Genomic DNA, 14,088 nt, shown 5'->3' with positions numbered 1-14,088 from the left:
AATTGAATCTTGAACTAACCCCTGTGCTCTGAGACAGAATGGGGAAACCCGTGAGTCACGGCGCTCTTACTATCTAGCAAAACAAAGCTGAGGTGATCGTCTCCAGAGATGTCTGGTTTCATTTATATTATATTATTATATTGTATATTTTTTTTCTTTAGAAAAAGAGGGCGGGGAGGGACAGTGGGAGAGAGAGAATCTTAGCCATGGTCCACATTCAGCACGGAGCCCAATGCGGAGCTTCATCTCATGACCCTGAGATCATGACCTGACCAGAAATCAAGAGTTGGACATTTAACTGACTGAGCCCCCCAGGCACCCCTCAGTTTCCATTTCTGAACGTCAAGAACTCAGCACACGAATTACCACACTATCCACACTACAGCCAGGGTACTTTTCCTAAATCGTGAATCACTTCCTATCACTCCACTGATTGAAACCCGTCATTTTCTGTAAAGTGAAATCAGTGCTCTACGCTGAGCCTCTGTGAAATCCGCGCTCTTCCTCACGCCACGTCTTTTGCAGACAGTGTCCCACTACCTTAAGCATTTCATTTTCTCCAGGTCAAGTCCTGTGACTCAGGTCTTCTCTCGGACCTCCCTCCTGCCCTCCCGACCCTGGATTAGATGGCCCTGCTCTGTGCTTGCAGTGCACCTCCGACCTGCATTGAATCTCTCATCCTTTTGCTCTGTTCCTCATCCCTCAGAGGCCTGACAAGCCCCAGGACCATCTCTCACGATGAAGCTCTTTACCATGTTTAACACATGGCGTTAAAGAGGAGAGTAATTATGTATATGAATACTGTGGACCAAAGCAGATCTAATGAGCATAGTTTCTGGGACGAAAACCCAAATCAGACCTTTTGCAGGGCCTCAAACCAAAGGAGGTGGATAAGGAGGCAGCTTCCAGCTATGGGAAAACAAATGGGAACCACAGATCTGAGAGCAGAGCAGAGAGCAGGAGGGGTCCTGGAGCAAACCCCTGAGTTGCTAAGGATGCCTGGGGAGTGCCTTCCGTTGTGAGACTGAGGCTTGCCTTTCACGCGGTGGGGATGGTTAAGACCACCGGAGCTTATAGACAAAAAATGACAATAACTTGTTCATTAAATATGTCATTCATTTTGATGCTGATTTTAGATGGTTGGTGGACTCTGGGACAGATTTCAAACAAGGTCATTCTTGGCACCGGTCAAGCCAGTTACTTTGTAAGTTTTATCTCCTTGTGTTCTTATCACTAAATTTTTTACTCTCACAGATTCGTCATTAATATGTCTGGTGCTCTAGTCCATGGCTTAGAGAGGGGCTGAGGGGCATATCCTCTGGAGAACATTCCAGAGACCTCAGGTTTCCATCCCCATGATGGGAAAGAGAACCCAAGTCCCCTTCAGTTGTTCAGTGTTGCCTGCTTTCTCTTGTTTTCTCTTAACCTTCCTTACAATTTAAACTATGAATGGGACGCCTGGGTGGCTCAGTTGGTTGAGTGTCCAACTCTTGATTTTGGCTCAGGTCATTATCTCAGAGTCCTGAGATCGAGCCCCACATTAGGCTCCGTGCTGAGTGTGGAGCCTGCTTTAGATTTTCTTTCTCTCTCTGCCCCTCTGCCCTCATACACATGCTCTCTCTCTTAAAAACAAACAAAAACATTTTTTTTACTGCGTTTGTGAGATTTATGCATGTTGGCATTTAGATTTTTAGGTGCTCACTTTTTCCTTGCTGGATAGTTTTGTGTTGTATGGATATACCACAATTTATTTCTCCATTCTCGTAATTTAATTATTTTATTGATTTTATTGCAGTTGGAAACAATGTTTCCATTTCTTCATGTACCCAAGCACAAAACTATTTCTAGATTTTACATATACATATTTATGTCTACAACTGCTACATCAAGAGGTGTGCATTTCTTTATATTCCAGGTATTGGCACATTCTTCTCCAGATGAGTCGTATGCATAAACTAAACCATTAGCAATGCTTGAGTTCCCATAAGTGTGCATTGTGGCCGGGGTTTGGAATTTCAAATCTAAAAAAAATTCTAATCTTATGAGTATGAAATTGTGTTTTATTATCATTTTCACTTACACTTACCTGATAGACAATAATCATTTTTTTGTAGGTCATCACTTGGGTGTTCACATCTGTAACTTACCTGTTCACATATATTTCCCCCTTTACAGTTGGGTTCCTTAACTTTAACTTATTAATTGTATAAATTTTTGTGTTTACCATTCTGAAAAAAAATTATTGGTAATATGCAACATAGTATCTCCTTTTACTCTGGGACTTTTCTGTTTTATACTGCTCTTTGCTGAACTAAAGTTTTGAATTCATCAATATTTTCTTCCATGTTTGATGATTTTTATGGAGCTTTTAAAAAATATTTTTATTTATTCATGAGAGACAGAGAGAGAGAGAGGCAGAGACACAGGCAGAATTAGAAGCAGGCTCCATGCAGGGAGCCTGATGTGGGACTCAATTCCGGGACCCCCAGATCATGCCCTGAGCTGAAGGCAGACACTCAACTGCTGAGCCACCCAGGTGTCCCATTATAGAGTTTTTTGGCAGATCTTTCCCTACCTAGAAGCAATATATTATTATTCTTTACTTTTTTTTTTTTTTTTTAATCAGTTTGCTTTCCACATTTATCTCTTTAAACCACTTGGAATCAACTCTGGCTTAGAATGTGAATGGGGGGATCCATTTGTCCACATGATGGAATATAATTACCCTAGTACAGTTTAATGAGTAGATTCTACTGAGTAGTTTAATGAGTGAAGTGTGGCCTATTGATTGCAACCATTGGTGGTGAGTCACAACCACCATTTTGTGAAATTAAATAGAATAGAAAATATAAGAATGAATCACATGGAACTCTAAACAGATATGTGTATTTTGCAAAAAATACTGCAGATATTTATAAGGAATTGTGTGAAACAGACAGATAATGCATAAGAGAAGTTCATGTCCACAGTGTGATTATTCTCTTTTCTTTCCTAGAGATTCAATCATCACCTCAATAGGAAGGTTAATATTGTAAATTAAATTTTATATTTACCTAATCCACAACTAATTGCTAAATCCAGGAGATTTTTAACTGTAGTGAGCTAAAAATTAATGAGAGTACTTAATATATTTCAAATATGGAAAAATAATATCAAAAACAACATTTTTCAAATCTGTGTAGCACTTCAATAAAACTAGCATATTGCCCTTTAGAAATTAATTTTTATATCAGTAAAGAAAAAAGAATAATGAAGTGAAAATATGCAAAATCATAATCACATTTAACTCCTGTGTCTAATATTGTAAATGGTGAAACTACGGAGAAGAATGTTGTCTTGTTAGCAAACTCAGATTTTATCAAGCCATATTCTAAAAGTAGTATGTAAACTTTATGACCAAGATTATCTAAAATATGTTCTGCCAAAGGCCAAATGTTCTAAAAGTAGTATGTAAACTTTATGACCAAGATTATCTAAAATATGTTCTGCCAAATGCCTGAGCCACCCAGGCATTCCTGGTGCATTTTTTATGCAGGAAATCATTGGATGAATGACAAACCTACACATCTTAGTCAGTATCGCCACATCTCTGAACTTTAGTGAGTGCTGCTCGCTCTGCAGCCTTCCCCTACACACATGTTGCTCCCAGGACCCCACACTAAAACCCGTATTAGAATATTTGTGCAGCTGTACACATAATGCCAAAACCTAGAAACAACCAAGATGCCTTTCCACAGGCCAGGGGGAAGGACGCACTGGACAAACATACCAGAGTGTCCCAGCGTAATGGCATACTACACAGCAATGAAAAAACCAAATGTAACACGCAGCAGTGTGTGTGAATCTTAAGTGCATTTTGCTCAGGGAAAGCAGCCAGACCTAAAAGGTAACTTACTGTATGACTCCATTTATATGACATTTAGAAAAGGCAAAACCACAGGGTGGGAACAGAACAGTGGCAGCCAGCAGCTGGGAAGGGAGAGAGGAATGAATGCAGAGGGCCTATAAAGGGAACATTTGGGGCAATAAACTGTTCTGTATGCTTCTGTGGTGGTGGCCTCATGACTCTGTATTTGTAAAACCCATAGAACCGTACACCACAAAGAACACACTCTACTGAATGCAAAGTAAAATAAACACATACATGCATACACAAATACGTATGTCCATCCATACCTGCCAGAGGTCGGGGGAATCCAGGGTGGAATGCAGATGGTGACAAAAGAATCTAAGTTACAAATAAATGACATAACTACACTTAAGTGGATGGTCCCAAATAACGCTGGACCTTAATAAGTTTGGAAACAGTATTTTGACTGAGTAACATAAGGCCAAAAGAATGGCATATAAGGGCGATGGTCTAGTGCACGTGTCTCCACAGGCAAATGGGTTGGTGGTTCTAACACTTCTTACGTGTATAGATTTGAACAAAATGAAATGTTTGGTCAATCCTGGGAAGCAGGTTTCATATTATCAGGAGGAAATACAAATAAGTAAGGGAGAAAGGCTAAGAATGAACGCTGTGGTGGGGATTTAATCAGGAGGGAGGTATCCTGGGAACTCAGGTTGACTTTAGTATATATACAGACAGCAGAAACAGGAATATACCCCAACATGTGGGCATGTACAGGTTCCTACACATCTGTGCACACCTAGCTCCGTCCGCTCAGAGGACCCTGGAGCAGGGACACCTCAGTGGCCACAAGCACCTCTAGCACCCAGATACTGGCTTTTAGTCACCATTCTCCAATAAAAGAAATTTTGAGACTCCTAGAGAAATGGCCAATTCTGGGGCTGGAGCAGGGAAAATATAAAATAAACCCAGAGCTCCTTGGGATGCTATAAATAACCGTGATCTCCTGTAAATCACTGACCTTCATGCCGTGAGCTTCATCTCTACCCTGGAGGGTTGCACTGGACGGTCAGTAAGATCCACTCACCGGGCAAACTGCGTGTATCTAAGAAAATCGGAGGCTCGCCTTCGCCCCGTACGGGCCACCCGGGGCCCAGGGAAGCCTCCAGCAAAAGGGAGGCCAGAAGGACGGGCTCTAGAACAGGGCTTCGGAGAGCAAAGCGGGACACGGGTGTCTGCAGGAGCTGGACTCCATTTGTCCTGTTTTTGATTTTCACCTAAAACTACACCTTTAAATCACCTCTGTTTAAAATTACAAACTCTTAGAGGTGAATTCCCATGAGGTCTCTCTGAAGACTTTGCTCTTCTTTTAATAGAAATACTATGATGATTTGGTGCTTATTAAATTAATGTCAGTAACTCCATTGTCCATATTTTCTCCTTTTCTAAGCGTGAGTCCAAGTTCCAGAAGCAAATACATTCCTCTGTATACGTAAGTGAGAGTGTTTCTTAATGTCTTAAAAATTACTAGATTTACATCTAAATTGTAGTGGCTTTCAGCTCACTCATGTTTGTAATTCACTGTTTAAGACAACTTATCCTTTCGAACAGGTTTCTGACGTTTTGCCGGCACAGAGCCTGCTCAATGTCAGGACTTCCATCACAGATCGGTTAACGATTCTGATAAAAGAAAGAAAGGGGGAGTGGTATTTTTCTGTTTCCCCAAATTGGTTATTTTATGAAGTGAAATACCCTGGGTGCTACTAATATTGGGTGTTGTCAACCAGAAAGACTCTGATACTCGGTGCGGAAGGTGTGACATGCTCGCTAACGCAGGAGGACAGGCAATGTCTCATCTTCCTTTCCTAAATTTAAACTTGGCTTTCCTGAGTCAGCAGAGATGCGCGCCGCCCCCCGTGGGGGGGCCTCCCGAGGACTGAAGTCCGCTGGGGCTGCTCTGCCAAAATGCCACGGGCCGCGTGGCTTCTAAACAGCAGACATTTATTTCTAACAGTTCTGGATCCTGGGAGCCCAAGATCTGGGTGCCAGCATGTGGGGACAGGACTCTCTTGAGGCCCAGACTTTGCAGTGTGTCCTCATGGGGTGGCAGGGCAAGAGAGCTCCGGGGACCCCCTCTTAGAAAGCACTCTAATCCTGCTCCCGAGGGCGCCCCGCCCTGACCTGAGCTCCCCTCCACTACCTCCACCTGCTACCGCCCTACCCTCAGGCATTAGAATGTCAACATAGGCACATGGGAGGAGCATAAAGACTCAGATCATAGTACCTAGGACAGAGGAAATCTGAGAAAGTGTGTCTTTCATCTTCGCCCTCCCCTCCCCCATTACTGCTCAATAGCAGGGTTGACCAGTCTTTCTAACCCGTGGCCCCAGAAACACTGCCAGGACACGGTGACAGCACATAGCCTTGTGTCAGGGCCCTGAAGGCACTGCTGGCTGCCCTGGATTCCTGGGCTCCCGGATTCCGACCCCAACAGGCACCCTACAGGCTCCGGCGGGTACTGGCCTCTGCCCGACCCCGGGTCTAGCCGTCCTCAGTGAAGGCGCCAACCCAGGGCTGCAGAGACAGCCTGGCTCCGTGCAAACACACCACCCCCTGCTACTCCCACCCCAGCCCATGCTTGGGATCATCGGGGTCTGGCAACCATTGCACCGAAAATGGGAACATCTCTTTCCTCTCTTTCTTTTTTTCTTTCAAATTATTTTATTTACTTATTTGAGAAAGAGAAAGAGCGGGAGTGGGAGGAGGGTCAGAAGAAGAAGCAGACTCCCCGCTAAGCAGGGAGCCGGACACGGGGCTCTATCCTGGGACTCCAGGATCATGACCTGGGCTGCTGTCAGAGGCCCAACCTGCTGAGCCACCCAGGTGCCCCTGCATTTATTTTTTTTTTAAGCAAGGTGTTTTCTCATCATGGTTAATATTAATTTATTTTTTTATTTTTTTTAATAATAAATTTATTTTTTATTGGTGCTCAATTTGCCAACATACAGAAATAACACCCAGTGCTCATCTGATCAAGTGCCCCCCTCAGTGCCCGTCACCCAGTCACCCCCACCCCCCGCCCTCCTCCCCTTCCACCACCCCCAGTTCGTTTCCCAGAGTTAGCAGTCTTTACGTTCTGTCTCCCTTTCTGATATTTCCCACACATTTCTTCTCCCTTCCCTTCTATTCCCTTTCACTATTATTTATATTCCCCAAGTGAATGAGAACATATAATGTTTGTCCTTCTCTGATTGACTTACTTCACTCAGCCTAATACCCTCCAGTTCCATCCACGTTGAAGCAAATGGTGGGTATTTGTCGTTTCTAATGGCTGAGGAATATTCCATTGTATACATAAACCACATCTTCTTTATCCAACATCTTTCGATGGACACCGAGGCTCCTTCCACAGTCTGGCTATTGTGGACATTGCTGCTAGAAACATCGGGGTGCAGGTGTCCCTGCGTTTCATTGCATCTGTATCTTTGGGGTAAATCCCCAACAGTGCAATTGCTGGGTCGTAGGGCAGGTCTATTTTTAACTCTTTGAGGAACCTCCACACAGTTTTCCAGAGTGGCTGCACCAGTTCACATTCCCACCAACAGTGTAAGAGGGTTCCCTTTTCTCTGCATCCTCTCCAATATTTGTGGTTTCCTGCCCTGTTAATTTTCCCCATTCTCACTGGTGGGAGGTAGTATCTCCTTGTGGTTTTGATTTGTATTTCCCTGATGGCAAGTGATGCCGAGCATTTTCTCATGTGCATGTTGGCCATGTCTATGTCTTCCTCTGTGAGATTTCTCTTCATGTTTTTTGCCCATTTCATGATTGGATTGTTTATTTCTTTGGTGTTGAGTTTACTAATTTACTAAGTTCTTTATAGATCTTGGAAACTAGCCCTTTATCTGATATGTCATTTGCAAATATCTTCTCCCATTCTGTAGGTTGTCTTTGAGTTTTGTTGACTGTATCCTTTGCTGTGCAAAAGCTTCTTATCTTGATGAAGTCCCAATAGTTCATTTTTGCCTTTGCTTCTTTTGCCTTCGTGGATGTATCTTGCAAGAAGTTACTGTGGCCGAGTTCAAAAAGGGTGTTGCCTGTGTTCTCCTCTAGGATTTTGATGGAATCTTGTCTCACATTTCGATCTTTCATCCATTTTGAGTTTATCTTTGTGTCTGGTGCAAGAGAGTGGTCTAGTTTCATTCTTCTGCATGTGATGTCCAATGTTCCCAGCACCATTTATTGAAGAGACTGTCTTCTTCCAGTGGAGAGTCTTTCCTCCTTTACCGAATATTATTTGACCATAAAGTTCAGGGTCCACTTCTGGGTTCTCTATTCTGTTCCATTGATCTATGTGTCCTTTTTTGTGCCAGTACCACACTGTCTTGATGACCACAGCTTTGTAGTACAACCTGAAATCTGGCATTGTGATGTCCCCAGATATGGTTTTCTTTTTTAAAATTCCCCTGGCTATTCGGAGTCCTTTCTGATTCCACACAAATCTTAAGATGATTTGTTCTAACTCTCTGAAGAAAGTCCATGGTATTTTGATAGGGATTGCATTAAACGTGTACATTGCCCTGGGTAACATTGACATTTTCACAATATTAATTCTGCCAATCCGTGAGCATGGAATATTTTCCCATCTCTTTGTGTCTTCCTCAATTTCTTTCAGAAGTGTTCTATAGTGTTTAGGGTATAGATCCTTTACCTCTTTGGTTAGGTTTATTCCTAGGTATCTTATGCTTTTGGGTGCAATTGTAAATGGGATTGACTCCTTAATTTCTCTTTCTTCAGTCTCATTCTTAGTGTATAGAAATGCCACTGACTTCTGGGCATTGCTTTTGTATCCTGCCACGCTGCCAAATTGCTGCATGAGTTCTAGCAATCTTGGGGTGGAGGCTTTTGGGTTTTCTATGTAGAGTATCATGTCATCGGCGAAGAGGGAGAGTTTGACTTCTTCTTTGCCAATTTGAATGCCTTTAATGTCTTTTTGTTGTCTTATTGCTGAGGCTAGGACTTCCAGTACTATGTTGAATAGCAGTGGTGAGAGTGGACATCCCTGTCTTGTTCCTGATCTTAGGGGAAAGGCTCCCAGTGCTTCCCCATTGAGAATGATATTTGCTGTGGGCTTTTCATAGATGGCTTTTAAGATGTCGAGGAATGTTCCCTCTATCCCTACACTCTGAAGAGTTTTGATCAGGAATGGATGCTGTATTTTGTCAAATGCTTTCTCTGCATCTAATGAGAGGATCATATGGTTCTTGGTTTTTCTCTTGCTGATATGATGAATCACATTGATTGTTTTACGAGTGTTGAACCAGCCTTGTGTCCCGGGAATAAATTCTACTTGGTCATGGTGAATAATTTTATTTTGTTTTTTCAGTTTTTTTGATCTATGTTAGCAAATAAGATTTCTTTTGGCTGTCAGGACACTGTTGATCTTTTCTTCTGTTCTTCTTTTTTAATTTATTTTTTATTGGTGTTCAATTTGCCAACATACAGAATAACACCCAGTGCTCATCCCGTCAAGTGCCCCCCTCAGTGCCCGCCACCCAGTCCCCCCACCCTCCGCCCTCTTCCCCTTCCACCACCCCTTGTTCGTTTCCCAGAGTTAGGAGTCTCTCATGTTCTGTCTCCCTTTCTGATATTTCCCACTCATTTTTTCTCCTTTCCCCTTTATTCCCTTTCACTATTTTTCTTCTGTTTTTCTTATAAAGAAACCCACGTTTTCTTTCCTTGTCCCACCAACAGTGGTTACGTGCAGTCCACAAGTGCCGATGACGTCGACAACCCCTTTGGAGACATCACGTCCATTGCCAAGCCTCGGAGCTCTAAAATTCTCTATACAAACACAAGTCGGTGAGTCCCACTCATAATTATTCCCCTTATGTTACCATTAAGGATGGAACATGGTGATGGGCTTTATCTTAAATGAGAAATAAAAGATGGACTGTCATGGACATACCTTAAGAAGAAAGACACCAGCTGCCTGAAAGCACTTGTCACAAACTGAGATCACAGAGCTTTGCACTGACTAGCCTGGGTGCCTGGATATGTATTCGTGTAATATATTTTATATTCTATGTTTTAAATATATATTTAAAATATTTCACATAAACTATACAAAATATATTTATATATTATAAAATTATGTATAATATATATTTATACACATATAATCTTTTACAACATAAATATATATTTTATAATACATAAATAACAATGTATATAATATATGCTATTATATACAATATACTTATATAACACATAACATGTAAGATAGATGATAAAGTGTGTAACAATAAAAATTATAATATATAACTTATAATTCATAATATGATATACTATATATAAAATATATAATATCTAAAATATATGGTATTCTATATTGCACATAATATATCATATATAAATACAAAAATTTATTTACTATGTGATTTGTGGGGCTCTATAAGTATATACAGTATAATACGTGTAGCTACTTGCTCTCACCCATGGGAACACTAGAGCTCAGGCGTTAGCCCCCCGGGAGTCCCCAGATGCTGCTGGGGGTTGAAATCCCGTGCTCTTTTCATCATGTCCCTGAGTTGCTCAGTGTCATGGATATTATTCCACCAGTTTCTGTGATGACTGACAAACTTGCACATTTCTTTTTTTTTAATTTTTATTTATTTATGATAGTCACAGAGAGAGAGAGAGAGAGAGAGAGTGAGAGAGGCAGAGACACAGGCAGAGGGAGAAGCAGGCTCTATGCACCAGGAGCCCGATGTGGGATTCGATCCTGGGTCTCCAGGATCGCGCCCTGGGCCAAAGGCAGGCGCCAAATTGCTGTGCCACCCAGGGATCCCCAAACTTGCACATTTCATGCGAGACCAAACTGAATCATGACAACATTTTCCTTTGTTTTTTATGACAGTATTTTCGATGCTAATTGATTCCTTTTAAAAACAAACCAAAACAAAAAACCCATCAGTCGTGCCCATAAGACGAACCAACTGCCTTTCGCACGAGCTGCCCTTCAGACGTGCTGTGTGGCAGGGCAGATGCAATGCCATCTCCTACAGCAATCTTACATTTCCTTCCGTTATCTAGTCTATGTAATGCTCTTGACTCCCTGGCCAAACTATAAAATACGTTTCTATACTAACTTTGGTGTTAAAATACAGTTATGTAACGCATCTCACTTAAATCTCTAGATAATGCACCCAAAGAAAAAGACCAAAGAGCCTATAAAATGCTCCAGGTACTATGTTAAGAACTGTGGTAACATAAAGAGAAAAAAAGACAGAGACTTGGCCCTGGAGTAGCTCAAGAATCTGAAGATGAATAAGCGCTGTACACAAATATTTATGGTAAAGAGCAGGATGCAATGAGTCCCTGGAAAAGTCAGCTTCCTGTTTTCAAAGCTCAGGTGCACAGAGAGATCAGTTCACCCGTGGGACCCCAAGGCTGTGGGACAGCTGAGCTGAGTCTTGAGGGAAGGATCCGTTGGTGTGATTCTTCCTCAAATTTTCCAAGAAAATCAATGCTATTAAACATAGTAATTCTAAAGATCTTAAAAGAAGGACCTGGGGATAAAATCAATTTTAAAACATCCTATGCGTATAAAATTTAGTACTCTTTTCCTTTTGAAATGTTCCTTTAAATTTTGAAAGATTTTATGAAACATTCTTGCCAAAGATCAAGACATATTCTTTTGGGTGGTTCTTCCAAGAGAGTGAAGCAGCATCTTAGGAAGTGGATGTCAAACACGCCGTTTTTCCTGACTAGCTCCGGGACCAGGCCTTTCTACTCCTCCTGCTGTTGACTTCTGGTCAAAGGAAGTGAGAGCAGGAGTGGATCACAGCAAAGACTCCAAGGCATTAATTGTACTTGTCCGATTTGAGCGCTAGAGGGCCACCAAGCTCGCAAAGTTTCTTCTTTCGGTCACCTTTCAGTTTTAAACGTAATTTTAACCTTTGAACACAAAGAAATGCTTTTCACTTTTATCATGAAATATTAATAGATCGGCAAAAATACGGAGCGTCAAATGTAACATATGGAGTAAGATAACACATAATGCATGTGATTTCCTGCCTAGATAAAGAGATAATATTTTACTAATACCTTTTAAACCGCTTGTGTGTGCATCCTGTGCTCATCAACTGGGTCCCCTTCCCAGGCTGCAGGCTTATGCTTCACTTGCGCTGCTGCATAGTTTCACTACATACACATAGATCTCTAAACACGAGATTTTGTTGTTTTTACAGCACCGCACTGAACTAAAAGATGACGCTCTGATTCCATTTGCATAAAATCCCAAACCCAGAGCCACATGAACTTACTACCTTTGTGCCAAGTGCAGAATATAGGGTGCCATCCTCTCCCAAAGCAAATGTGACTCTTCCCTTGTTTCCTCATCTTAAACTTTCTTTCCTTTTTTTTTTTTAACATTTTATTTATTTGAGAGGAGAACAAGAGCTCACAAGCTGGGGGGAGGGGCAGAGGGAGAAGCAGACACTCCCCTGAACAGGGAGCCCGATGCGGAGATCGATCCCAGGACCCCGAGACCATGACCTGAGCTGAAGGCAGATGCTTACGCAACTGAGCCACCCAGGTGCCCCAATTTTAAACTTTCCTAAAGAAAAAAATGTCTTCATGATATTATCTTCAGAATTTTCCGCATAATTCAGGAGACTTACTCATGGTGGGCAAGCCAAGCTATTTCCTGCTTCAGACGTCAAGGCCACTGGCTCCACGTTCTGGTGGTTCCATCTTTGGGATCACCAATCTCCCAAAAGAGTGAATGTCTTTCACATTTTCCTCACTAACGTCAGGTTCTGTTCTCTGGTTACCATGTCACCTGACGCAGCCAGGGTTTTTCAAATTGCTGGTGAGGTCATTGTACTATTTGTTTAAAAAAGGGCTCAAAAAATAATTGTAGAACTGAATCTGATATTATGGGAAAAAGTACAGCGAAATCGGTCACAATAAAAATGATAAGCACACTCTCGCACAAACACATAACCATTATCAAGATTTTGACATAATCTCATCTGTCAGATGCACTTTTTAGTCTTGTTTTTGTGTATTTATTAGCTAGGATCCTACGACATTTAAAATTTTTACCATTTTAACATCACAACATCATCACCAGTACATTTATTATGCACTCGTTATAATTTTTATTTGTGTAGATGTGTTTGTCACCAACTAGTTCACTAGACTAGGTGACATATGCAAATTGTTTGCTTTTTTTTTGTTATGATAAATAATGCCGTCAAGCACTTTTTAATGTGACTCTTTTTTGTGATTTGGGATCATTTACTAAAGGGAGACTCCTTGAAGTGAATTATGGAGGCAAAATATACAAATATTCTTAAGCAAGTTTCAAACTCATTTTGGGGGGAATTTTATATATATTATACCAGAACGAGTCTTGTCCTTAACATTTGTCTTCTCCTTTGGTACTGGCGTTAAAGCTCACCAGACATCTTTTTTCCCTTCCAAATGTTCTCACTGTAAAAATAATTCAAATATTTTTCAAGTGCAGAAAGTGAAATATCTCTTCCATTTTCAATTCCAATACTAAAGCTCGGTATATTTTTTACTCTCCCCCACACACATGTGAGTAACTAGAATGCACAGGTGCATGTGTATTGTCGTCTATGTGTGCAAAGTTGAAATACACAATGCACGTTCTCCCTGACGATACGCAGGACTATTAAAATCTTGTTAATGGCTGCATGATATTCAAACAAGGCTATATGACAGTTTACATAGGCCAAGGACTTAGTATCTTTCCTATTATAAGCAATGGAACCATAAATACCTCCACATACATATTTGTACAGTTATGCAGGCATTGATGTAGTAGAAATCCCTAAAAACAGTTTTCCCACTAAAATTGAAATATTTTCTAATTTGTAGGAGTGCCCAGTTATCACAAAACATTCACAGCTAAGGAACTCAAAATCTTAATGCAGTTTACATTGTAGTCCTTCACTTCTAACTTGAGACTAATTTAGGAACTAAGTGAACCCACAACATCTATTGAGTTCAACAGGAAATCCTAAAGCTCAGGAAAAATGGCTTTTTCATCCCTTCTCCAAACAGGTACTATTTACTGGATCAGAGTACTGTTCAGAAATTAAAAAAAAAAAAAGAAGGTACAAAGTCACTCCTCTCTTAGAATCTGTATCAAGCAAAAAAAAAAAAAGTAAGGCAAACACTAACATAAAGAAACCCCTTTCCCT

The 14,088-nt window shown here is 41.2% G+C and overlaps 1 protein-coding gene and 1 long non-coding RNA gene across 33 annotated transcripts in view; one reads left to right on the top strand and one right to left on the bottom strand.

Annotated features, from left to right (window-relative positions):
- The window catches only part of SPMIP7 (sperm microtubule inner protein 7), a 64,024-nt gene that overhangs the window by 36,946 nt on the left and 12,990 nt on the right, over positions 1–14,088 (top strand). For 26 of the 32 annotated variants that reach the window (XM_077864224.1, XM_077864208.1, XM_077864206.1 and 23 more), the window contains 3 exons: positions 1,137–1,204; positions 5,304–5,345; positions 9,605–9,712. In XM_077864224.1, coding sequence (XP_077720350.1) covers positions 1,137–1,204; positions 5,304–5,345; positions 9,605–9,712 — 218 coding nt within the window. Of the gene's footprint in view, positions 1–1,136; positions 1,205–3,737; positions 3,887–5,303; positions 5,346–9,604; positions 9,713–11,049; positions 14,001–14,088 lie in introns of those variants that run through there. The other 6 variants (XM_077864210.1, XM_077864209.1, XM_077864218.1 and 3 more) reach the window with 4 other exon arrangements.
- On the bottom strand, positions 4,325–7,496 carry LOC144293105 (uncharacterized). The gene is made up of 2 exons (XR_013360608.1): positions 7,114–7,496; positions 4,325–5,533 (listed from the first exon to the last, which is right to left on the bottom strand). It is a non-coding gene; the product is annotated as an uncharacterized LOC144293105 (long non-coding RNA).

The sequence above is a fragment of the Canis aureus genome, chromosome 21, assembly GCF_053574225.1.
Source record: "Canis aureus isolate CA01 chromosome 21, VMU_Caureus_v.1.0, whole genome shotgun sequence".
Classification (NCBI taxonomy): Eukaryota; Metazoa; Chordata; class Mammalia; order Carnivora; family Canidae; genus Canis; species Canis aureus.
This window is presented reverse-complemented; position numbering and strand designations above follow the sequence as displayed.